The sequence below is a fragment of the Colossoma macropomum genome, unplaced genomic scaffold, assembly GCF_904425465.1.
Source record: "Colossoma macropomum unplaced genomic scaffold, Colossoma_macropomum, whole genome shotgun sequence".
NCBI lineage: Eukaryota > Metazoa > Chordata > Actinopteri > Characiformes > Serrasalmidae > Colossoma > Colossoma macropomum.
The window spans coordinates 24,615,890-24,642,754 of NW_023494799.1; the positions used below are offsets into that span (position 1 = coordinate 24,615,890).

General features: G+C 38.8%; 1 protein-coding gene across 1 annotated transcript in view; it reads left to right on the forward strand.

Moving 5' to 3' along the window:
- Positions 1–26,865, forward strand: part of lrrk1 (leucine-rich repeat kinase 1) — a 154,784-nt gene that overhangs the window by 103,189 nt on the left and 24,730 nt on the right. Inside the window, exons 25-29 of the mRNA XM_036586228.1 lie at positions 257–426; positions 9,900–10,097; positions 12,020–12,297; positions 19,281–19,475; positions 20,007–20,158. Of these exons, the coding sequence (XP_036442121.1) occupies positions 257–426; positions 9,900–10,097; positions 12,020–12,297; positions 19,281–19,475; positions 20,007–20,158 (993 nt within the window). The remainder of the gene's footprint in view (positions 1–256; positions 427–9,899; positions 10,098–12,019; positions 12,298–19,280; positions 19,476–20,006; positions 20,159–26,865) is intronic.

Sequence of the window (26,865 nt, forward strand, 5' to 3'; positions counted from 1 at the left end):
TGAGCATCTAAGATATTTCAATCCGGTACCTGTGGGAATTTGGGGAAATTACATGTATATTTTCTCAGCAGTGAAATACAATTCCAACGAAATTACATTGCACAACCTTCTCTGGGAAAACTAGTTCACTTCCAAAGCTGCTATATTTTCTGCAATTTTCTTTGGAAATCTGAAAGATCAGAGACTGTGGGAGGTGTGTGTGTGGAGACTGATCAAATAGAGCCACAGCTTCATTGTTCTGTGTTGGTGTTTGCAGGTTGTTTTTGGTGAAGAGTGACCTGGAGTGCAGTGAGCAGGAGCGAGATATCCTGGGCCAGGGGGGCAGTGGCACCATCATTTACAGAGCCAAGTACAGAGGCCAGTCTGTGGCCATCAAACGCTTCCACTTTAAAAAATGCAGACAGCAGTCCCTCAACAGCAGTACAGGTAAGGTCGCAGTCCCCATCTATCATCCTAACGTGATAAGAGTCCTTCAGTTAATCATTCAGTTATATCATTCCAGTGCCACTTGGGTCTATACATCACTGAGGCCCTGCTTGAGGAGTGCTTCCGTGCAGCCTTGTGATTGGTCAGTGAGTCTAATCTCAGTTCCTCTAGTTTAAAGTGTGCCTATAATTCAGGCTGTGTTAAAGGTCAAAAGTCAAAGTCTCAGTGATCTCCTGAAGTCCATATTGAGCTCCTCACAGCATGTAGCCGGAAGCGGGAGCTCTAAAGGCTGGAGGTCAAGGCGTATAGCAAAGGACGAGGCTAAATCTTAAATACCCCTCTCTCTTAATCTCCTGCTTTCCCTTTCTTTTTCACTCTTCTCTCCCTGCTTTTCTTTTTTTCCTCCTTTAACCACTTTTCCTCCTCGGGGGCTGAAATAAAGTACTTTTTTTTCCAAAGGAAAATGCATAGAGCGTTCAGACGTACAGTAGCCGTGCAGCGCAGCAAAGCATAAATGCTGGCAATGTGGCGTACAGGAGATGAACTTGGCTGTAACCACGTTTCTGACAACCTGCGAGGCAGCCTTCATGCGGGTGGAAAACCCACTTTCAGCTGTTTTTGTTAGGGGTATGGAGAGCCCACCATGCATATGTGGAGGTGCTTTATAGACTAAGGACACATGCCTTTTTAAGGTGTGCTGGAGATGAGCGAAAACTAGATGTTTTTAATTTTGAAGTTGGATGATTTTAGAGATATGGTTCAACAAATTATGCAGTTGTACTTAATAAGCTGTTACTTGTTCTTTTTGGCCATCCAGAGACCGTATTACAGTACCTTCCTATCTTTCGTCCTAAATTAAGATCTGACAAGATCAGGGTCATTCTACAGAAACGTCCATTTTTGTGTCCCTACAGATATATTACACTTAAAAAACATGTAAGGGTTACAATTTATTTATATTCTAAAATAAAGCAATAAGTTATTTTAACAATTACACCATCTTGAGCCGTCAATTTAGCAATATTGTTTTTAAATCATTATCTAGAATGCCAAGCACCACAGAAGTGCTCGTCCCCACAGTCATGTGTAAAGGGTGAGGCCATATTTTGAACTACAATAATCTATACATGACTATGGAATATATAAATTAAATGACATAAAGAGAACAAATGCCAAATAAATATTATAAAATATATAATGAAAGTTGTGGTCCCCAGGAGTGTCACTATTGTTACCGCGTAGCAAAAAATCTCTTCTTTTGGAATAAAAATCACACTGATGACATCGCTTGACTTCCTTTTACCTGTTTTCTGAGGATCTTTGAAGAAAAACACACAGCAAGTCCACTGTGTCTTTTCAGTTATCAGAAATTTTCTCATTAAGTTCATGATTTCATATGAAGCTGTTAGTTGAAGTCACTGGTGTGACCTACTTTATTCTTAGGTAATTGTGAAAAAATAGAACACAAATGGATTAAATTACATATTTCAGTGGATATTCCATGATTGACAACATGCGGTTTGATGCTCTGTAGCAGCCATTTTGTAAAATGCATTTTTTATCAAAAATGTCACTGGTGTTACTGTCTCTGGTGTTACTAGTGTTACCTTTCTTATATGTAACAGCAACGAGGACTGGTAACACCAGTGACACCTATGGATAGATAGAAAAGTGGACGTTTCTGTAGAATGACCCATCAACAACAAATTCTTATTACAGAAGCAAATTCTATCTTCATTTATACATTAGTTTACAGCATCTTATCTCAAGATCAACTTAAGATTTTTCACAAATTCGTATTACAGAAGCAAATTTTAATTAAGGAATTATTTCTTACCTTACAGCATTTTATCTCAATTTTGGAAAACCTAAACTATTCGATTGAACTCAATAGTCAGTCACTGTTACCTAGCAACCAGTGAGACAAGCACAGCTGAAATGTAAACACAGAATCAAAATAATTTCAAAAAAATCTTCAGATTGATGGAGAATGTTGTACTTTTTTTTAAAGGTTTCTATTTAGCACCACAAAGAGAGGGAGCCATAGGTGACAGCTACAGGGAGGCAGTGGGTCGCGCAGAAGGGAGTGCAACGCCCCACCAATCCTCGCACAAAGCTTGAGAACAGTCGCGGTAGTGAAACTATACAGCACAGTCTGAAAACAGCTGCTATAGTGAAACTGATATTAATCATGGGGATTTTACGCTGCAGGGTTACTGTGGCAACCCAGAAACACTGCGTTTTTCCATGCATGTTTCACTCATGGGTTCCTTCTCCGTCACACAGCATTGCCGGAGTCAGTGCAGGTGGAAGTACCTTCTACACAACAAAATGAAAAAGTTTAAAAATGAAATTGTCTGATGAATCTATATTGATCCTAGTGTTGAATAGCACGAGGGCACTCAGATGTGTACAGTATCAGAAGCGGGAGAAGAGAGCGTGTTTTCAGTGGGGTCACATATAGTATGAGAAAGACAGATGTCTGTAAGGAGACACTCAAAACTGTTAATTAAAAGTTAAAAGTTTTACAGTAAGAGTGTTCGTGAGTGAGTTTCTTTAAGATTTGTTATCTGTAGAGAGTATTTTAATAGATCTGTTTTAGACCCTGTTGGCAGGTGTTTACGTTCGGTCAGTTTCAGCTTCTGGTGGATTTTAAGTAAACTTTTTGCTGTCTGTTGTGTTTTACTTTGTGGTGGCGCGAGAGGCGCTGTGGGACTAGAGCTCACGTGCGAGTTGTTCATACACACTTAAAAAGAATTGTTCCTCAAGGGTTCTTTAGTAAAGAAAATGGTTCTATATAGGACCATGAGCACTCAAAGCACCCTTTGCATAATTTATCCTAACTACTACTACTACTACTAATATTAGTAGTATAATAATTTTGTAGGTAGTTTGACCAGAGGAGGATGGGTCCCCCCGTGTGAGCCTTGGTTCCTCCCAAGGTTTCTTCCCCAGCCCTGAGGGAGTTTTTCCTTGCCACTGTCGCCCCTGGCTTGCTCACCTGGGGGTTTTACATTTCATGTTAAAACTTTGTCCTTAATAGATTTCTGTGAAGCTGCTTTGTGACAACATCAGTTGTAAAAAGCGCAATACAAATAAATTTGACTTGACTTAAAGGGCTCTTTGCATCATGAAAGGGGAGAATGTGTTGTATATGATTCTACACTGAGGCTTTTTGAAAAGAGTTCTATATGTAGCACCAAAAAGTGTTCTTCTATTGTTGTGATGTTGTTATGATGTCAAGCTTGAAACAATGAAAGAACCCTTTTTTGCTGCTGTATAGAACCCTTTTCAAAACAGTTCTATATAGGACCATCTATAGCACATTTTCCATCACTTTGAAGAACCATTTTACCATGCAAAGAATACTTTAATCATGCAAAGTGTTCGTTGAGTGTTTATGGTTCTATGTAAAACCGCTTTCTTTACTAAAGAACCATCTTTTTTAAGAGTGTACATTCAGCTCTTGCAATGCTGAGCCGAAGAAAGATCTACAGATATGCTTTATTCCAAATGGATACAATAAAAATGGAATTGAGAGTGTAGTGCATTTGTTTACTCTCAACAGCCTTCTGATTCCTGATTGGGCAGAGGTAGTGTTTTAAAATGACATAGCTTCACTTAATAATGACACTATCATAATTAATATTGTGTGAAGATCATATACCATTTATCTGCTGTGTGTTGTGCTCATAATATTACGAGACAATAATAAATAAATGATGAATAATTTCGCTGTTGTTGGAACGAAACCTCGTAGCTCCATTTTTCATGTTCAGTTTTTGACATAATTTGAAAATGCCTGTTGTCCTTCACCTTGAGTGTAAATTTCATGATAAATGGACTAAAAGAAACGGTCTAAAATTACTTGGACAAAAGTCTGGTTCCATTGACTTACAATAAAAGTAGAGTATGTTTTTTCCTTCTCCTGTAAAGTTTTCATTTTGGAAATATGAGGTTTTGTTCCAAAAAAGCGATTTACATGTATTAATTCATGATTCCTGTTGGTACTTCACTGTCTTCCTCCAAATTGAACGTCCGTCATCAGATTAGGACGCCCCGCCAATGTTTAACCCAAGTTGGCGCCCTCTGAGGGAACTGTGGAGGTTGTGTCTGCAGCTCCTGGGATTTTTGAAACACAACAGTAAAAACAAAATACATCTCAAACTTGAAGACACTGGTTTGCAATGTAAATCAATGTGAAGTCATGATGCGAGTTACAGTATACTTTTTACAGTGCTGCTTGTCACAGTTGCCTAAAAACAATAGAAACAAAAGGTTAAAAGGGAAGTTTGGACACAGCTGGGGTTTATCCTATAGTTAGGACAGTGTTTAGGACATTTAATCTAGTTAGGATGTTTGGGTAATGCTTTTTTCCGTCTGGAGTTAATGGATAAGATTATGAAGTTAGAAACTGTTATTATGTAATAGCTTCTGTCCTAAATTCAGATGTCATCAGGTGCTAAAACAGATCAGATTTCAGTGTTAGGATGTTTCTGTAATGTGACCCCAGATGAGGATAAATAAATTGTCAACATACATTAATATAGTGATTCCAGATTTTTGACCAGTATTCTGTGAGTGTGTCTGGCACCAGCCGCTCGCATTACGCCACTTCTGCGGTGACTCATACTCCACTAATTTCAGAGCTTCTCTGTCTGTGAGCTCAGTAGTGACCTCCTTTTCTCTCCACCTGTTCATATTTCATATCCACCCATCCTATATTCCATATCCATTCTGTTTGAGTCTGTGTATCAGTATGACTTATGATGTGAGTGAATGAAAGTAACTGTATAAGTGAGGCTGTAAAAAAGAACCACAGCCTAAAACACTTGAATTGCTCCAGCTGTCACTTCTCTCTCTGCTGCATTTTGGATGGAAAGGTTCGGTTTGTTTTTTTAATGAATGCCATTTCTTGTCAGTCAGCTTTATGGCTTTATGAATTGGCTGCCTCCGCTTTTATATCATGTTTGATTTATTCATGAACAAATTATAGGGCTTCGTTTACAATAATGGCTACTAATAAATCCTGTTTGGGAATGCAGGTTTAGTCTTCCATATGGATCCAAGAATCTTCTGGCCGTTGGGAAAGGAAGTACTTTCATATCTCAAGTGCATCTGTAATAACCACAAAAATCCTCAATTATTTCAGCTGGGCTCATATTAATAAAGCGTGTCCTTGGTGATCTGATGTGAAAGTCCTCCCCTCTATCATAGTAGCAAAACCGAACCCTAAATCAGTGCGACTCCTTTTTTTTGGACAGGCACAACAGTGCTTTTATTATATAGAATAATGTTTAATAGGATCAAGAGAAACATATCAACTGCCACAAAACCTCAAATATCCAAACTGTATAGGAAAAGGAAAAGTGTTCTTAGCTTTAATTGTATTTTAATAAAGAAACTTGTGTAATTAAATGGTTAAGTTGTAAACAAAGTCATTCAGTGGTTTGGTGTGAAATGCTCTGTTCTAGAGAAACTAACAGAGTCAAAAATATTCACAGTGGTGGTGATAGGAACCAGATGTCCACCTCTAAAAGCTCCCTCATAGAAGGTTATTACATCAATTGCTAAAGAATACTTTGCCTGATGTCTGAGTCATTGCTTTATAATAGTTTTGTGAAGGTTTTGGCCTAAAACATATTTTTAAATCTGTTCACAGTGGAGAGGTACATACGTGTATATATACTAAAAATTAGATTTGTTTAGATCTCATTTTGCGTTGTATGAAAAATCTATTACATGATTATTACATGAAATGGTAATGAATATGCTGCCTGATGCCTGAGATGTATTTTTTTCATGATAATTCTGGGCCTAAAACATTCTTTTTCCATCTGTTGGAATGGAGGAGAGGCACATGCAGGCTGATATAAGGCAATATAGTCCCCAAACAAAGCTTAATTTTCAGATTTTCCACTATTTGAACATTATATACAGTATAAAAAGGACATGTGCAGGTTCACTGGTGGTTTTGCATAGTAAATAGAATGGCTGTTTGTGTTGTAGACATGGCGACCTCTGGTTCCTTTCACCACCACTGTAAAGAAATCTGTAAAGAGTCTGTAAGTTTCTCTACAATGAACCATTTCACATCAAACCACTCTGAATCACTGTTTACAGCTCAACCATATATCTCAATATATCTCAACCAAATATGCAGAAATTTTGAAATATTCCAGTCAAACTTGCCATGTTTTATTTCAGATTATTTCTTCTGGTCTACTCATAGTGGTTCTTCTGGTTCAAACAGTCAAGGGCAGCCAGAGTAAAAAGAAAAAAGTGAAAAACAAAAAAGCTTTTCATATAACAATGATAATATGGCACTGCAGTGGTAGATTTTGCTCTATTTAAGTCATTCATTTCCACGCTTTACTTCACCTCCGTCAAAATATTTTGTCATTGACACTGTGATGAAAAGGGAAGTGGGTATATTAGACCCTGTGCTTTGTATCTATTCTCCATTGATATTTTCTCAGTTCTTCTGTCTCTCTTTGTCAGCACATTCTATGATGTGGTAAGTCATTGAAATGCTATTAATTAACACATGCACCAACACTCACGTGTCAACAGGGTAATGCACAGAACAAGCAGCACTCCAGAATGACTTACGACCCTTTTCTGCAGAGCGTAATGGTTTCAAGTTAGCGTCCAGGACATTAAAGGCACTTTGTAGTCAATACGACAACTTCAGCACAGCTGGATAGAAACTGTATACCTGCTCATTAAGGCTGGGGTCCAAAGATGACCTCCTGGCTGTAACCGGGCCATTAAACGCACCCCAGCTACTGTGGAAGTTGGCATCCCTCAAGTCAGGTCAGGAAACCTCACTGCTGATTGTTTCCTCTTTTGAGGCCACAGGGTACATATGCAAACAGTAGCAGTTTGGCTTCATACATAAAGTTTAGAGGTCGCGGTTATGACCCTCAATAACAAAAGAATAGTGTATATTATAGTATGAATTTGAACTTGATTTCTAAGTCATAGCATTTGTAAGTGGAAGAGGAGATAATTAATTACGATTTAAAGTTGACGAAAAGTTAAAGTTAATAAAAAACATACACATTTTTGTCGTGTCTTTGTCACTTTTTGATAAACATCGTTAAACAGTAGGAGTGTGTTGACTCTGAAACTGAGACTGAAACCACGATACAAACGTCCACGGTCTTGTGTCGTGGTTCTGCATTGACATTGACTTCTTTCATAAGACCCCCCTGCCCCCCTGACCCAACTCCAACCCACTGCCAACACTGCTGGTGCAGCCTGTTGAGCTCGCATTGCATTACTAATGTTACAAAACTCATTTTTCATTTCACAGTTTACACTGTAACACATGTAAATCACAAACATATTGTTCTTTTAAAAGTTAGGGCAAGCTGTATACCATGTTCTTTAGAGTTCTTCTCTTTAGTGTTCCAAATTGTTGGTGATTTAATAAAAAAAAAAAAAGATTTTTTTCTCTTTCACCCCCAAACCTCCCCCCATCCAAAAAACACACAAAAAATGAGGTCTGAACCGAACTGTGGATTTAGAGAATTATTATTACACTCTTAACGAACAGACAAAAGTGTGGCATGAATCTGTCACTGGCAGAAGGGGGTACATGTTTGATGGGCCAATGCATTCTGGATGGCATCACTTCAAAAATAAACAAAAGATCCAAGGGCTATCAAATAAAAGTGCTTGAGTTAGTGCTAATTGGCCTCTGTGAATTCCTATTAGCCCTGTACAGTATAAGTAGGTGCGCTTCCTGCTTTCATACAAATACAAAAATAATATGAACCTTGTATGTAGTGTGGCAATATGGCAAAAATATATTATGATACGTAAAAACAGTTTCACCATACACTTCATGGACAAAACTATTGGGACTTATTTAGCCTCATTGCCACAGGTGTATAAAATCAAACACCTAGCCATGCAGTCTGCCTTTACGAACATTTGTGAAAGAATGGGTCGCGCTAAAGAGCTCACTGATTTCGAGCGTGGTGCTGTAATAGGATGCCATTGTTGCAACAAGTCAGTTTGCTAAATTTCATAGATAAATTTTCCTAGATATTCCACAACAACTGTGAGTGGTATTACTGAAAAGTGGAAGCGTTTAGGAACCACAACAACTCAGCCACAAAGCTTCAGACCACATAAAGTGACAGAGGGGGTCGCTGAGTGCTGAGGTGCATAGTGCATAAAGGTCGCCAACGCACTGCTGACCTCCTCTGGCATCAATATCAGCACAGAAACTGAGCACTGGGAGCTTCGTAGCATGGGTTTCCATGGCCGAGCAGCTGCATGCAGGCCTTGCGTCAGATGTAGTGGTGTGAAGCACGCTGTCACTGGACTCTGGAGCAGTGGAAATGTATTCCATGGAGTGGCGAGTCACGCTTCTCTATCTGGCAGTCTGATGGATAAGTCTAGGTTTGGCGAATGCCAGGAGAACATTACCTGCCTGACTGCATTATCCCTCCTTCACAGTTGGCAAAGTGCAGTGAGGATGTTTTCCAGGGGTTGGTCTAGACCCCTTAGTTCCAGTGAAGAGAAATCTTAATGCTTCAGCAGACCAAGACATTTTGGACAATTCTATGCTTCCAACATGGTGGGAACAGTTTGGGGAAGACCCTTCTCTGTTCCAGCATGACTGTGTCCCAGTGCACAAAGCAAGCTCCATAAAGGCATGACTGAGTTTGGTGTGGAAGAACTTGACTGGCCCACACAGAGCCCTGACCTCAACCCCATCAAACAACTCTGGGATAAACTAGCACAGAGATTGAGAGTCAGGCCCTCACATCCAACAACAGTGTCTAACCTCACAAATGCACCTCTGGATGAATGGGCAAAAATTCCCACAGACACTCCAAAATCTTGTAGAAAGCTTCCCAGAAGAGTGGAAGCTGTTATAGCTGCTAAAGGGGACCAACTCTATATTAATGCCTATGGATTTAGAATGGGATGTCATAAAAGCTCCTGTGGGTGTAATGTGTAGGTGTCCCAGTACTTTTGTCCATATAGTGAAAGAGTTCTTCACAATATTGATAAAATATTCTCTCTATTAGGTATAATGCACAGCTTGTGTTTGGATGCAGCCCTTTGCTCAGATTTGCTGTGACTACTTGAATAAAGCTCACACTGAACCATAAACAAGAAGTTTTACGTTTTAGTATTCAGTACAGCAAGTCAACAGAACAGCATTGCTGCTTTTTTGATGGATTTACTTGTCATTTTCCCTCAGGGTGCCCAGGCTCTAACTCTCACTTTTATTTTGCTTTATTTTATTTCGCTTTGAAATTGCATTGTGGACCAATGCAGGATTCAGTTTGCAAGCTAGAAAGTGCTGTGAAGCAAAGATGCTTTAGGCAGGTCAGGTGCTTTGATGATTTTTTTTTTTTTTTTACCCACATGCTCTTCTCTGAGCCAGAGCACTGACCCAGCTGAAACTTTCTCACAGTCCACTGTCGTTCCCTCTCTCGTCCTCACAGACACCATGCTGAAGCACCTGCAGTCTATGGACGTTTCCAGAAGCTTCTCGGAGTTCCGGCAGGAGGCCAGCATGCTGCACACTCTCCAGCACCCCTGCATCGTGGCCCTGGTGGGCATCAGCATCCACCCACTCTGCTTCGCCCTGGAGCTGGCGCCGCTCGGCAGCCTCAACACGGTGCTGGAGGAACGCAGCAAAGGTGGGAGCGCACGAAATACATCGGGTTATGGACTGATTTTAATGACACTTTAGGCCTAATTATAAACTGAAAAGCACTAAAAGTAGAGAAGTAATTTATATCACTGTTGTCGGAACAAAACCTTGTATCTCCAAAATGATCACTTTGCAGGAGAAGGAAAAAATATGCTTTACTTTTAATGTAAGTCAGTGGAACCTTTTCCAAGTCCATTTCTTTTGGTCTATTCATCATGAAATTCATACACGTTGTAAAGGGCATCAGGCATTTTCAAATTATGACAAAAACCAAAAAATGACAAAAATGAAGATACAAGGTTTTGTTCTGACAGCTGCGATATGGAAAATTGATTCTATTGAAAGTGCTAAACTTTTTAATATTCAGAACTTTTATTCTATTTACTCTTTATGTAAGACACAGTAGTTTTATTGTGATTTGATGAAGTTATAATAATGTCTCGTTTTTGGAAACAGAACAAATTCTAAGTTGAAGTCGAACATTCAGACTCAAACCTGCCAATACACAGTGTTACTGAATGTAGATGTAATTAATTATATAACTACGTAAATCATTTTGAAATTCCACCACCCTTCATTTATTTAATTCTCAGACATTTTTCTAGAGATATTTATGAGGGCATTAGATATACGATAATCCACTTGCATAAGGAACAGCAAAGACTAAGGGGAGAAAAAGTGATAAAAGGAAATTCCAAATCAGGAGTTCAAAAAATGATTAAAGTTCCTGACAAAAGGAAATTTGCTAATCAGAGAAGCTGCTGAATGACCACCCCAGAGTCCAGACCCTCAATTTGGATTGTAAGAAGCAGAAAATGCGAAACCAACTTCTAAGACTGAACTTTGGAGGTGTGTCTGCAGATTTCTTTGAGAAACTGAAAGTGAGTCTCCTGAAAAGAATGGAAGCTGGAATAAAGGTAACGAGTTGACACACTAAATACTGAAAAATCTGAGATTATATTTAGTTGTTGAGGCTGTTAAATATGTTATCTGTTTTTTTTTACTGATGCTGAAAAATTAATAACTTGTACTTAATGGCTACTTTGACTGAAAATGAAAACATGAAGGTTGGCCTGACTTTTGCTGAGTGCTGATACAAATAATTATGTAAAATAATTTAAATTGAATATGAGGGAAAAAATACAGTGATAATTATAGATGCGTAAGGGTTGAACTTTGGTGTTGGTGAAGACTTTTGAGAGTACCTTGAACTGCAAATAAAATAAAACAAATAGAATTCTCAACCTAATCAAGCCTCACCTCTCACTCAGAGCCCAGATGACCAAACTCAAGCTCTTATTTTGGAGACTTATTATGAGAAGAACCGATTCCTTGGAAAAGACCACAATTCTTAGAACAGTTAAAGGTAAAAGAGGGAAGAGGACGACCAGCTACAAGATGGATGGATACAGTCTGAGAAAGAAAGCCTGAAGACCCAATGAGAAGACTGGACGTTCTGGAGAAACACTATCTAAATAGTCACCAGGAGGCAAAATCAACTTGCCCGCACTTCATGATAATAATAATAATAATAATAATAATAATAATAAGGGTTAAACCAGACTAATCTGCCAGTTTGTTTAGCAAAATGCTTTTCTTTTTTTTGAGCATTTAAGAATGGCATTCCAGAAATTAGTGGATGTTTTGCTAGAGGATTGGAAGAGATATGACCATTAGATTATTTAATAATAAGTTTTATAAGTTAAAATAATAATAATAAAGTAATACGTTGTAATAAGTAAAAATGTGACTGTAACATTGAGGTTAGGTTTAACAGTGGCTCTGTTCACGTCAAGAAAAGCCATCTGACACTTTTGTGGATCTTGCCTATAATGGACATCGTTTTGTGACCATTATCTGTTATTACCGCCATTTTGTGACCATTTTGTGATGGCACGCTGTCCACAGGCTCTCACTTCTTGCCGCTTGGCCACATGCTGACCTTCAAAGCAGCCTATCAGATTGCGACCGGCTTGGCTTACCTGCACAGGAAGAACATCATCTTCTGCGATCTGAAGTCTGACAACATCCTGGTGTGGTCCCTGGAGGTGGAGGACTCGGTCAACATCAAGCTATCCGACTACGGCATCTCCCGCCAGTCCTTCCACGAGGGAGCTCTGGGAGTGGAGGGAACGCCAGGATACCAGGCACCCGAAATCCGCCCCGGCATCGTCTACGACGAGAAGGTACGTTCACACTCTGAAAACACAAACCCCACAAGAAGCCTTTTGTACTGATCTTTTAAAGCAGTGACACGGTGTATTTGCTGCCTTTTTATTATTGATTGATCTTGTCTTTGTTAGCCTGAATTAGCCTGAATTTGTTAGCCTCGAATGAGTTTATCTAACGTAGCATTTTGAATGGCTGTAGGGGTCCGCCATGATTATTTGTCAGGCAGTAGCCATAACTGTTGAACATGGTGTTTTATAAGCTTGCGTTACTGATGGTTAAAAGCCTACTTCTTTCATATTTCTTATCTGATACACAGAAAAAAGCTTACATTGTAAGCTAAAACTTCTCTGGCTAGCCTAAAGGCTACTTTTACACAGCAATACTAATACTAATAACAATACTAATATATGTATACACACACACACACACACACACACACACACATATATATATATATATATATATATATATATTCACTGTCCAATGAAAAACATGTATCTCCATTTTTGCATCATTTAAGCTCAGCAGCTGTCCTTTACATTGTGTGAAAATTTCATGATGATTGGACCAATAGAAATACTCTAAAATTGATTAAAATAAAATCTCTTTCCATTAACTTACATTAAAAGGTAAGAGCGTTTTGTCCTCTCCTGTGTAGTTACTATTTTGAAGATACTTATTGTTCTTTGGACAGCGACACACACACATATTAGAAGTCTGCACTCTAGTAGAATTCCTGCTGGACCCACGAGATATTGGGGACAATATCTCGGGGTGTGGGACTAATTCTCAGTGTTGTGCGTGGGAGCGGGCGGGAAACCAGCCCACTGCAGACGGGAGAGGGACAAAGCACACATGAGAAATCCTGCAAATAATTGAATAGTCTAAATAAAGTAGAACAATCACTAAATCATATATATAAACAACATAAAATGATAACAGTAAAACAAGATGAATGAAGTCATTCTAAAGAGTTACGAAGCAACCAGTCATGAGAGCAACATGCAAATTCTCGTAGCTTACAGAGATGGTGGAGCCTTCAGTCTGATGACCATAGCTGCCCAGCAAAACACTGACTGCTGTGTTATTTCAGCAGAGAATAGTGTATTTGTGGATAGACTGTGTCAGATATTGAATGTCAGTTTGCCTCGACGGAGCTGTGTGGGTGGGAGCGGGCCAACATTTTTCGGTTGTGGAGAGGAACACCACAGATGATTCTGATTTTCTGCGGGGGGCGGGACTGAAAAAACAGTCCCGCACAGACCTCTAACATATATCTTCATAATTACCTTAGAAGGTTGCAACTTTGTAATAAGGGTCCAATTAATGATTCTTACATATTATTATATATTAACTGCTTCTGCATCACATTGTTTATAATAGCAAATAACTACTCAGTCAGTTCAGACAGGATCATAGACAATTCAGTTATAACTATTATGACTTGTTTTTACGCAACCTTAATAAAAGCTTGATTGGACACCAGACTGCCCATGTGAACATTCTTGTGAAACACTACAGTAAGAAAGGATCTTGGGCTTCATAGAGTGTGGATTCCAGATGTACTCTAATGAAACAGTTTAGCAGATGAGAGCTACAGTGTCTCATCTGCAATCACTCTCATCTGGACCAGGACTTCTTCAGGAAGAAACAGTAGCTGACCTCATTATCTGTACTGACTAAACCACAACTCCACCCATACTCTTACTGAGCTCCAACCAGCGTCCAAACGTACTGACCTCATCACAGAAAGACTGAGATGGTCTCGGCTTTCTCTTTCTGCGTGCGTGACTTCGTGTGTAATTGCAAGTGGCATGTCGGACAGAGTTATAGCACTGTGGGATGTGAATTTGCTATAAGGCCTAGTAATTTCTGCAGTCAGGAGGCCAAAGGATCCTTTAATAACAGAGTTCTGTTCTGCTTATAGTAACATTGCTCATAGAGGTAACCTGTTTACAGTGGTCAGAGTGCACATTTATTGACGCCCAAATTCAGCCAGTTTAATGTCTCTTTAATCAGTTTGGTGTGATGGGATGATTCCCATTCAGCGATTTGGCGATGATATGATGTCATAAGGTGGCGATATATGTGTTTTCTTTGTTACGTCTTGGGGCGGTTTCCCGTTTTCCACTCCTACCGTACTGTTCCTGTAATTGAGACCTAGTTTGGGTTTTCTTGTGTTTTTATGCCTGACTGTGAAAAGCAGACTTCATGCTTGCATGCTCTGTTTCCTCTGGCCCTCCTACTTAAGTGTATACACTTAGGAGTCTATTCCTGTAATAAAGTGGGCGTGTTTTTCTTTGTGTGTCTGTGTGTTGTCTCTGATATTAGTAATAGAAGTGTAATATGGGTTCATTCATCGTTCATCAGCTCTTTATACTATGTTAAAACTTTGTGATGAGTGGGAGAACAGAAAGTTTCCAAAATTATTTGAAAAATAAACTTGTTCCATTAACTTCCACTCAAAATTAAGAATGTGTTTTCCTTCAGTAAAGGAAATACAAGGTTTTGAAAAAACTACGATAAAATAATAGTGGTGTGCAAAGACCACCCTTTATTTATTTATTAACCCCCTAATAGGCCAGGACCCACCAGCAAGCCCAATGTTTTATTACACACTTCTATAACCTAAGAATAGCTCAGCCAATTTGCACTGAAGTCCCTGTAGTTACTGAATAATAAGCCTTAGTATGTAATAAGCCTGAGATTTTAAGGGAACTTCCAGTCAAAATGTTCTTTTTTCAGAACATAGAATTACACAGCAGCCTCAACATCTAAATATAATATCATTTTTTTAGTGTTTAGTGTGTCCACTCTTATTACAGCTTCCATTCTTTTCAGGAGGCTCACTTTCAGTTTCTCAAAGAAATCTGCAGACACACCTCCAAAGTTCAGTCTTAGAAGTTGGTTGATCCTTTTCTGACATAATCCAAACACATTCAGTGATGTTGAGGTCTGGACTCTGGGGTGGTCATTGTTCTGAGAGCACCAGCAGCTTCTTTGTTGTGCTTGCAGATTTTAAAATTAAATTAATAAATGAAGGGTGGGGAGAACTTTTGCACAGTATTGTACTGTATTTTATCAACATTGGTTTTAGCAAGTGAGCTTTCAGTGGAACATAATCCTTAAAAGCTGTATTTGAATGACAGAACTACAGTGACCTGTCATAGCAACAGTGCACAAGCAGTTTGGCGTGAGAGTGGAGCTATGGATGGTTTGATCTTCTGGATCATATGGTATATATACAGTGCTCAGAACAAAACCTTGTACCTAAGTTTTTGTTGGTTTTAATTTTTATTTCTCATAATTTAAAAATGCTGCTTGCCCTTTACATTGTGTGTAATTTCATGATTAATTGACCAAAAGAAATGGCCCAAAATGACTTGGGAGGAAAAAAAGTCTGGTTCCATTTACTTACATTAAAAGTAAAGTACGTTTTTGCCTTCTCCTGTAAAGTTCCCAATTTGATACTAGGTTTTGTTTTGATGGCAATATATCAGACATATGCACTGTTAATATACATATGGTGTAGATGACCACCTTTACGTCTGTTTTGTCCATTTTCATTCTCTTAATTTTTTGCAGAGGTTTAGAAATATGCTATAATCCTGTAAGTGAAACAAAGCCACGTTTTAATACTCAGTCCGCTCAGTGCTTGGCTGCTGTGCTGCTCTGAGTCGCCCACTTTAATGAGTGCAGCTGACGGTGAATCTGATCCCGCAGTGTCCCAAGGGGGCCTTCACAGCCAGTGGGCTTTTACGAAGGCTTTAAATTTCCCTCTGCCTGTCAATTCTGCGCAATTGCCCTCAAAGAAAAGTTATAGATCCAGTTAAGCTGCGGCATCAATAAACCCACCTCATCTGTCTAGCTCACCTCTTTTAACTTTAGCTTCAACTCAGCTTTCCTGAAGAGCTCTTTCAGCTAAGACGCTGCTCTACACAGAGGTGTAAATTTACCGCTCAATAATAATGCCTAATAATACGGACTCTGGGCTTAATTATGAGACAGGTTGTTAATTTGAGGGTAGAGTGGCAGTTTGGCATTCACACGGCTCTTGATGTTTGAGGAGTACATCACTCAAATTTGTCTTCTTCCTTGACGTATGTTTAACACAAACTCCATATGGTTCCATTATCTGTGGAAGAACAATTTGAAGAGAAGGCAGTTCCATACTAGAGCATGCTAAGCTTGAATGGGCACTTATGAAAAACTGATTTGCACAAATAAATTAAATATATATATATATATAAGACTGTATGTGATTCCATAATTCCTGTGTATTTGAAGAGAAGACAATGCCATATTCGATGATGCTAAGGCTGAATGGACGCTTTAAGGGGATTTACTCTTATTTTTCATAGTTTCTGCATACTTAAATGGTTAAGCAAGACGTTCAGAGTGGTTTGGTGTGTAATCCAGAGTTCTGTAGTAATTTATCACTTCTAATATTGTCATCATGATATCTGACAGCTTTATCAAACATTGCATTTTATGTCATTTGGATGTTTTTCCATACACATCGTCTCGTCGCCTTTAGTGTGTCATTTAGTGTTCTAGTTAGTTATTACTGGTAATTCTTAGTTATTGTTTTTGTAGATATTGTAGTTTTAGACTTAACTAGCCTTATATTGATGATGTTCAATGTATGATTAGGTAACCTAATGGACCAATTAAATGAGGATTCTTGCAAGTCTCCATAAAGCTGCTGATAAGTGCCATGAACAGCTTGGATTTAGGATTTAGGGCCACTGGATGACCAGTGAGGCAGTGTATGACCCCAGCCTGTCACATCTGTGAACAACCTGTTGGGTATGATACTGTCCCCCTGTTATACTTCTGTGCTTGGAATCAAACCGGCAGCATGCTAAAAGCTGGTTGTGATGCTGGTAATGCTAGAGAACGGATGGCGTAAGCTAACTAGCTTAGGCTACAAATGTTGGATTACCTTTTTTACTACATTACCTTTTAACATACCTCAGCCACCATCCTACTGCAAGTGTTCTCAACAAGTGAGAGATTGGACGGTGCCCACAAGAGCGCCGGTATAGAAGAAAATGGTACTTAATGGCCTAATAGAAGTATGTTTTTCATAGCTTGATGAGTCAAACTGAATGAAACTTAGACAGTGTTCAAAGAAATCCACTTTATTCATTCAAAACTCAGTGCATCTAAGAAATCAGGACTCAGGTTTTATCGAATATGGACCTGCTGAACAGATAATTAGAAGCGAGCTGTCATGGTTTTAGGGAATGTTCTACTGTTCAGACGCCTCTGCCGCTCGCTGCTAATCATTTTCTGGCACTATGTTAACTCCTTGTTGGCTTGAGTCAGTGGCTCATACTCTGCACACTGCCTGATCAGAAACACCTTCCCTCTTTGAGGATGGGGATGGTAGTGGAGAAGAATCTTTAAAAAGTGCTGTTTAATTCCATATTTTCTGGTAGCTAAAGAACCTTAGCTCTAAAAAAACACGGCAGCCCAGCCCACCCAGTTTCTCTAAACCCAAAGATCACTGCACCCCCCTCCCAGTGTGCCTCTCCCATTTTTGAGCAGTTGAGCCAGGGGTAGAGCTGAAAATAGTGGGGTGTAGTTACTCTTTCAAGGTTAATCAAGACAATATCACTGTTCTTACGATTTTGTTGGATAATTGAGGTAAGAGTTACAGTAATGCTAGCTTGGCTGTATTTCTTAGCTTATAGATCAGTGGCTAAGCTAACAGTCAGGGTTGGGTGACACCACAGGGATTCTCACTTGTAATGAAAAAACAATGATGAACAAAATCTGTGTAAAACTGTGAATTCTGAGGGATATATAACGCTGTGCTGCAGGATACAGCATAACTTGACAAATCCTAGGCCAGAATGCCTGTTTACATCTTTAAATCACTGTTAGAACATTTTCCAGTAGCTGTAGAGAGGCGACCACATCAGACAGGGAATGTAGTCCTCTGCCTTATATGAAAGTGGACTCGTGGCCCAGACAAGCCGCTGAACCCCCTTCAACATCCACATCCTGCATATCTCAAATACTTACCCGGTGAAGTCAGGCTAAGCTACTGTACCTTAAGCAATGCATGAAACCCTTGAGTCTTTTTTCACTCTTCTTGGCAAAGCTGTTATTTCTAAAAATACAAGACGTTCTTTTGTAATTCAAGTACTTCTCCATTCGTAGAGCTGACCTAACTCTGATACCGATGTAACACACATTTTACAAATATGACCTGGTTCTGTTCTGTCCGTCTTCTGTTACATCACACAAACCAGGAATAAACCTGAGGAATGTGTTAGAGAGGAGGCACCGTGCCAGCTTTCAGAACCCTGTCCTTCTTCTTTTCCTCCGTTTTCACGCTTGTCAGACTCCGTGAAGTGATAACTGTATATTTAATTGCATTTTAAGTTGCGGCAAATTACTGAAATAATTGTGGCTGTAGTCAGGCTTTCTGTCTACTCTCTCTCCCCCTTTCTCCTCTGTCTCTCTCTCTCTCTTTCCTCTCTCTCTCACACTCCTGTCTCCTCTTTCTCTCTCTCTTTCCTCTCTCTCTCATGCTCCTTTCTCCTCATTCTCTCTCTCTATCCTCTCCCTCTCCTCTTTCTTGCTCTTTCTTTCATCTCTCTCTCTTTTCCCTCTCTTTCTCTTTCGCTGCTCTCTCTCTCGCTCCTTTCGCCTCTTTCTCCCTCTCTCTCTCCTCTCTTTCCCCTCTCTCTCTTTCGCTACTCTCTCTCTCTTGCTCCTTTCTCCTCTCTCTCCCTCTCTCGCTCCTCTTTCTCCCTTCTCTCTCTCCTCTCTCTCTTCCCTCTCTTTCTCTCTTTCGCTACTCGCTCTCTCTTTCACTCCTTTTGTCTGTCCCCTTTCTCGCTCTCTCTCTCGCTCTTCTCTCTCTCTCCTTTTGTCGCTCTCTCTCTTACTCCTCTCTCTCTCGCTCCTCTCTCTCTGTCTCTCTCTCGCTCTCACTTTCCTCTCTCTCGCTCATTGCTCTCTCCCTCTCTCTCTCTACCAGGTGGATATGTTCTCCTATGGGATGGTCCTGTATGAGCTGTTGTCTGGCCGCAGGCCGGCTCTGGGTCATCACCAGCTGCAGATCGCTAAGAAGCTCTCTAAAGGAGTGCGGCCTGTTCTGGGGAACCCAGAGGAGGTGCAGTTCCACTGCCTGCAGGTTCTAATGCAGGAGTGCTGGGACACCAAACCAGAGAAGGTACTACACCTCTTACTGTACAGGCCTGCAGTACATTATAAAGAATGTATGTCACAGCATCTTCACTGATACTTAGAAAAGAACCTAGAGAACGGATTTATCAGGTTCTGCTGGAGAACAGCACTGCTGCTTGACCGTTTCTGCTGTAAAATTTGAACTTGCGATGCCTTAACAAGGACAATAACGACTTCTGTGACAAAGCGTATTAAAGGTTCAGAATGCGCTGTGTGTTAGAATAACTCACCACAGTCAGCTCGTTTTTTTAAAGGATGCTATTCGTATATTTTTTGTAAATGGACTCTTTAGTTATTACTGAACGTTGTTTGAAGAATGATGGTTGTTATAGTGTCGCAGAACTGCCATGAGTCCAAAGAGTATTTCTGCCTTGCCAGAAAATGTCCAGAACAGCATATTTGAAAAGATAGAAATGTGCATCTCTGTGGGTTTAGCATACGTTCACTGTTGTGACTGAACCTCATATCTCTGAAACACTACGAGAATGACGTGTGTTGTTCCTGTGTGTGTTTGTAGCGTCCGCTGGCCCTGCCGCTCCTGAGGCAGATGCAGGACCCCACTTTCCCCTGTCTGAGGTACCTGCTGCCCTGCCAGCAGCACAGCCAGCTCTTCCTCTCGCCCCTGCAGGGCTGCAGCGCTGTCTTCTGGGACGGAGACAAGGATGACAGGTGGGTGAGGGGGTGTGCAAGCAACTGTTGTTTTAGTTTGTAGTTCTTTTTGTGTTTATTTCTCTTTTGAAAGTGTGAATTTTCCTTGCCAACTGTTCCTTTGTTCAGGATGTTTGTCTTTATGTACACTAGTGTTCAAAAGTTTGGAATTTCTGGTCAAATATTTGGAATCAATGTTTTCAATAACAAAAACCAATTTATTTGCAGGCAAGCTTATAAAATGATTCTAATATGATAGTCCTGTACAACTTCACAGCTTTCAGATAATTAGCAGGATGCTAGGAAGCTGTAAATAAGAGTTTAGAAATGTTAAGCTGCTAAAAAAAAAATGTAATGTAAGTTTTGCCATGACAACAAACAAGTTTCCCAAAGCTGACATTTCTGTAACCAACAGACTAAACTAACAAGCTAGTAGCAGCTGTTTAAATGGTAGCATGTATTGTTGTATTCTTCTCTCACTGTTATCGCGATCTGTGAGATAGATTGATAGACAGATGATAGATAGATAGATAGACAGACATGTATATATATATATATATATATGTATATATATATATATATAGACAGACAGAGAGATAGACACATAGATAGATAGATACATAGATAGATAGATAGATAGACAGACAAACATAGATAGACAGACAAATAGATAGATAGATAGATAGATAGATAGACAAACAGAGATAGACACATAGATAGATAGATAGATAGATAGATAGATAGATGTTATCTATCACTGTTTCATATGTAAAAAAAAAACACGTCACAAATGACTTTATATACTGAGAATGACATGATTTGGCAAAAATACAAGCTGCTGGTTAACCAGTGGAGTAATCGAATGTGTTCCATGTGACTTGTTTGAGGGATAGTTTTCGAATTGCTTCATGTAACTGTCCGGTTTCACCAAATTGTGGTGCAACTCACCACATGAAACTAGATGCATGAAAGTTTCACCATCTAAAGTCAGCCTTAAGCTGCGCATATACTACGAGAGCTTCACACACTTAACGTCCGTTTTTAACAGATTTTTTTGTTATTTCGTCATGAGGACTCGCTCACTAGGCGATAAGGCAGGAGAGGGTACACGACAAATAACAAGTTTCAGCTATGAAAAGCTCTCAAAATCCCAGATCTTACATGATACAATCAATGTTTGTGCTTGTATGGCCTGGGGGTAAATATGAGGTTGAAAGGCAGATTTCACAGTCAGAGCTGGAGAAATATTTTACTTTAAACTGGCTTCAGACTTTGAAATTGTAAAGTATGATTATTTACTCTGAATTCAACAAGCAGCTCCTCTCTCCTCTCCACGGTTCAGAGCATGCATGTTTCTCTTCACCTTTTTCTCTCTCTTTTCTGGCTCTCTCATTGTTTGTTGTTTGGATCACTTGCACTGTTACATCGCTGAGCATCTCACGCTACAGGAATCATAAATGTTTTGAGTTAAAAGTCAAACATGTTTGAAAATATCAGAGGGCCTCTGATCACTCCAGTTCCAATTCAGTTGTTTTTTCTCTTGTACTACCAGATCATCCATCCCTTCTGCTCAAACTTCTGAAAATCACTTCAGATTATGAAAATGTACTGAAAGGGGCAATTCAGGGTTAAAATTGAGCTAAAAATTGTGTAGTTTAAGCACAGCTTTCAATGTGTCCAAAATAATGATGCAAATTTTGGCCAGTTCTTTTGACTGATAACTGACCGTCATTAGTCGACAATTAATTGTTAACCATCAAACCTAAAATCAAGGCTGCGACCCATTAAAATATCAAGAATAAAAGGGGCAGGTCCGGTTCTGAGATCTGATTGGCTGTGCTGCATTCGAAGCCATTGTAGAATAAAGACATACACACACTTACTAGCTCACACATCGACTGAATTCTGTGTTAATGCACAGAGATAGTAAAGAGTGTTGGTCCTTCTATGGAACATGGTACTTAGTACTGATGGGTGGGGGCAGGCATCAGCATGCATATGCAGTAAAAGACCCAAAACTGTATTAAACTTAGAATAATTATAGGAACAAACACAAAAATAGTTGACAATATGACTGAAATATGCAATCATGGGCTACTGAAAGTTCTGTATTGTAAAGTTTAAAGTTATATTTTAACGTTCATTTCTAACTCAAGATTAATTAAAATACCATGTCCTGGTTGAGCTTTGGCTCAGTAGGTCTCGAAAGCCTCTACCGTCCACCACATCCTTCTCTATAATTTTGCAGACCCATGTGTGATTTCCTCACACTGCTGTACATCTCACTTTATCTCAGAGAACATGACAAAACAGTTGTTGGCCTTATCACTAGCAGATGTTTGCTGTCCCCTTGAAAAGTGGCCACTGTTTTCAGCTGCATGTTTAATTTTTCAGAAGACCTATTTAGCCTGTCTAGAAGGCCTATCTTACAACTTTGTGTACTATTCAAAAATGAACCTATTCAGATAGGAACTGTTGTTTATTGGAAATAAAATACCTAATTGTTTTTTGTACTAAATTTGTCAGGTAATTATTAATGGGTTAATCGTATACGCCCCTACTCCTGAATGAAGAACTGAGCCATAGAAGATTGTAATGTGACTGAGAAAGCTGTGTAATGTCAAGAATTAAGTTATGATGAAATAAATGTCCAGAATTCCTCATATTTCACGAAGAGGACCAAACAAAAAATGAATGTAAACCAATAATTCTAGTATAATTTTCTGATCATTTTATTTACTTCTTGCTCACAAAACATTTGAAAGATGACATTTTTTTGAGAAATATTTTGTAATACTACACATTAAATGTATATAAAATAACAAAATTGTTACTATGGTAAGTGATTCCAGACCTTTGAACAGTAGCGTACATTTGCACACATAGCGATTTATGTAATTGCCCTTTAGAGGTGCAGGCTTCACCTCATGTACAAAGCTGAAACAATTTCTGCTGAACAGTAGTTAATTACTCTCAAACATGCTGACATTTTAGCTGCCTGCTATTTTAATCTCCCCTCGGAAGCAATTTGATCCCACCCAGTGATTTTGAATGCATCCGCGGAAAATGACTGTTTAGATGTTTACTTTTTAGAAAAAAAAAAATATATATATGCAGATGAGCATATAGCAAAATTAGATTCTGCTTCTCTCTTGTTTGCCTGGATCGCCTTTTTCATGTTAACCAACATCCGTCTGCACTCTGTTTCCTCCTCCACCTTCACAGTAAACACCCTTCAGTAAGAATATTCTGTGGATTTGCCCTCTCGCTCGTTATCTCCTGTTACCGCTTTTAAACCTCGCCGAAACTGCGCCCTCATTAACCCGTTTTAATGTGAATAAATTAGGACATGAACTACACTTGCCCTTGGAAGGCTGCTTAATGATATTTCCCAAGAAGAAAAAAAAAAAGGAAAAGCAATATTTTAATATTCATGAGCATGTATATGAACTCATTATTATGCATGAGCTGGTTCCTGTAAGATAAATGGCAGTGGCCCGAAGAAATGAGGAACGGCTGCTTTGTTTGCGTTTCTGAGTCGCCCGCTTAAGGGCTTCTCCAGTACATTTCAACATGATCCGAACGCCCGGCTTTTATCTCGCAGCCCAGGTGTTGGCAATTACCACTATTGCCATGTCACCACGCCAGACGGAGCTGCCTTAGACGCAGTGGAGGGTGCTGTAACTCACAATCGGCCTGGGAACCGAAGCAGGAGAATGAGGGCTTTGTCTTGCTTTAGCACAGAGTGAGAGTGTCCAATTTTACACTGTGTTCCCTACCTAGTGCCCTACACGTCACCTCTATGGCTCATATTAAGGTTCCGTGGATTTATCAGCATCAGCAGAAATCCTACTGATAAAGCTTCAGTAGTGTTTCTTTAAATGATATATATATATAAACATTTTATCACAAATAATTTTGAACCATTTCTATTGATCCAGTGGTCTTTACATCTTCACACAATGTAAAGGAAAGCTGGTGCTTTCAAATCACATTGAAAAATGAAAAACAAAAATAGTGACACTTATAAGAACCCACATGTAAGGAATTGATCAAATTTACTCCCATGCATCTGAGAGTAGAGGTCTGCACTCCCACAAATTCAATATCTTGTGGCGCTGGACTAACTCTCAGTGTTGTGCGTGGGAGCAGGCAGGAAACCAGTCCACTGTAGGTGGGAGCGGGACAAAGCACGCATGAAGAGAAATCCTGCAGATTTATGAATATCCTAAATAAAGTAGAATGATCACTACCTCATACATATAAAGATATATTTCATATAAAATGATAACAGTAACACAATTAAAATGAATAAAGTAATTCTAAAGAGTTGTGAAGCAGCCGGTCATGTGAACAACATACAAATTCTCATAGTTTACAGAAACAGCAAAAACAGCAAAACATCAAAAATAACCATTCTGCAGTTTAATTCTTGCTTTGTGTTGACTGGGAATAAATGTCATTTGGTTAAGTTACTCACAGTGAGCCTAATGACCATGACTGCCGTGTTATTTCAGCAGAGAATAATGTATTTGAGATTAGACCGTGTCAGATATTGGATGTGTGCGGGACTGTGCAGGCAGGAGCGAGGCAAAACTTTTTATTATTGATTTAATTAATCAGAAACAGCATTAATGTGTTTCTTTTTCTTATGTTTTCTTGTTGTAAATGGTACTGAGTGCCACAAACGTCAAACGCATTTTTGGCTTTGTTAGATCATGATTTACATACCAAATACATGCAATGACAGCATTAAGAAATGATTTCGTTAATGGCAAAGAGCAGATTCAGTAGCAGAAATAACCTTAGAGTTAATGAAGTTTATTTTTTTTTTATCCTGTTTTTCTCCCAAATTTAGCCGGTTGAATTCCCGCCAACTAGCCCAATCTCACTCTGTCACATGATGCTACTAAACTAGGAGGGTGAAGGCTAGCATGTGCTTCCTCTGAGACATGTGAAGCTCCACCATGTCAAACTCGCAATTATTAGAATTTTTAGGTCCTTAAAAATCAGTGTCAGTATTAGAGCTGCATGATAAATCATATTTTTATTGTTATCGCAATAAACACATAATAATAGTGGCAATGACAGAATGCAGAGTGCAGCAAAGTGGAAAACACACAGCACACAAAATAGCTCAGGCTCTACTGTTTTTCTGCTAGCCAACTGGGCTTACTGAAGCTCGCTACCTCACGTCCCCCAGAGTCCTTCAAAATAAGAGTTCCAGACCAACTAAGAACATGGTGCCTAACTACACTCAACCAAAAACAAGAATGTTATATTTAAACTTAATACAACCCGGCATTTCTGACACCACAATATTTAATAACCAAATAAAAAATAAAATGAAACAAGAATATGCATTTGTTCTTGTGTGCCTATTTAAAAAAATAAAAATATATAGAAATTATAGAAAAAGCTGTTGAGGGGTTTAAAGAGAGGTTAGTTAGATTTCTGTTTACACATCCCAAAAAAAAATCTGCACTTGTGTCACATCCAACCAGAGACTCATTATTTTTATATTAATTTATCGCTTCTCATATCGTCATCTTGATATCCAACAGCTTTATCGAGCATTACATCTTATGTCAATATCGTGCAGCCCTAATCAGTATCATTGAAAATGTATTCATATCTGACAGGCCTTAATATACAGCCAGACATTCCTGGACATGTACCTGTTTTTGGTCATAGAATACTGGAAATGCAGGTGAAAATGGCAGTAAATAAAGATAACAGTCTTCTTTATATAACTGACAGAAGTGAACACATTAAGACCGTTGGAGGAGAGTTTAATGTTTTGACAGTGCTAATTAGATTATGTGAACTTGGGAAAACAAAACTGGTCTATCACTGCCAAGACAGTGCACCTTTTATAAAGTAATTGGATTTAAAATTTCAGCAACACAGTAATGAACAACAGAGTTTAGGGTAGTGATGGAGTGAATCATTTAGAGAATTGCCCCACACACAGAGATCTGCCCACAGTAGCCTAATAATGACTTCAGAGCTAAAGTCATGAATCAAGATTTCATAAATGAATTAATGAATTGCATAAATCATCAAAATGTATTTGCCTTTCCTTCACTGTAGAAACAAATAACCACACTTGCTCATAACACTATAATCTACGATAAATGCTCAAACAGGAAGCAAGTCATAAATCAACTCCTGGCACTTTCTCCCTCACATTCGAGCTTATTAGCACCACCGAAGCTTTTTTTTTTTTTTCCCAAAAAACACAGAATGCAACGTGTTGTGAATCGTACAATGTAGCTCCTTAGGTTTTATTTTAGACTTTTATTATGTAAATTGTATTTGCTTTTTAACTGCAATAGCAATCAAGTAAATAAGTAAATAAATATAGAAAGCCTGTCAGCATCCGAGTCACACAAATTTGTTAAATTGAGAAAAGAAAAATAAAATAAAAAAAAATAAAATAAAAAAAAAGGATTAAACATTGTTTCACATCTGGAATAAAAATTCCATAATAAATAAAAAGAAAGCCTGCCAGTAACAAACATTTACATCCATTAAAAAGAGGAAAATAATTTAATTGAATTTTATTTTTAATTTCATTTAACAAAATAAGAGTTGCATTTATTTGAACTAAAATTAAAAAAGGAAAATAAAATATAACATCTGGCAAAGAGAAAATATCTATAAAGTAAATAATATCATTTAAAAAAAGTAAACATTCCAGTAAAGTCATTTCTGTGAACTGAAGC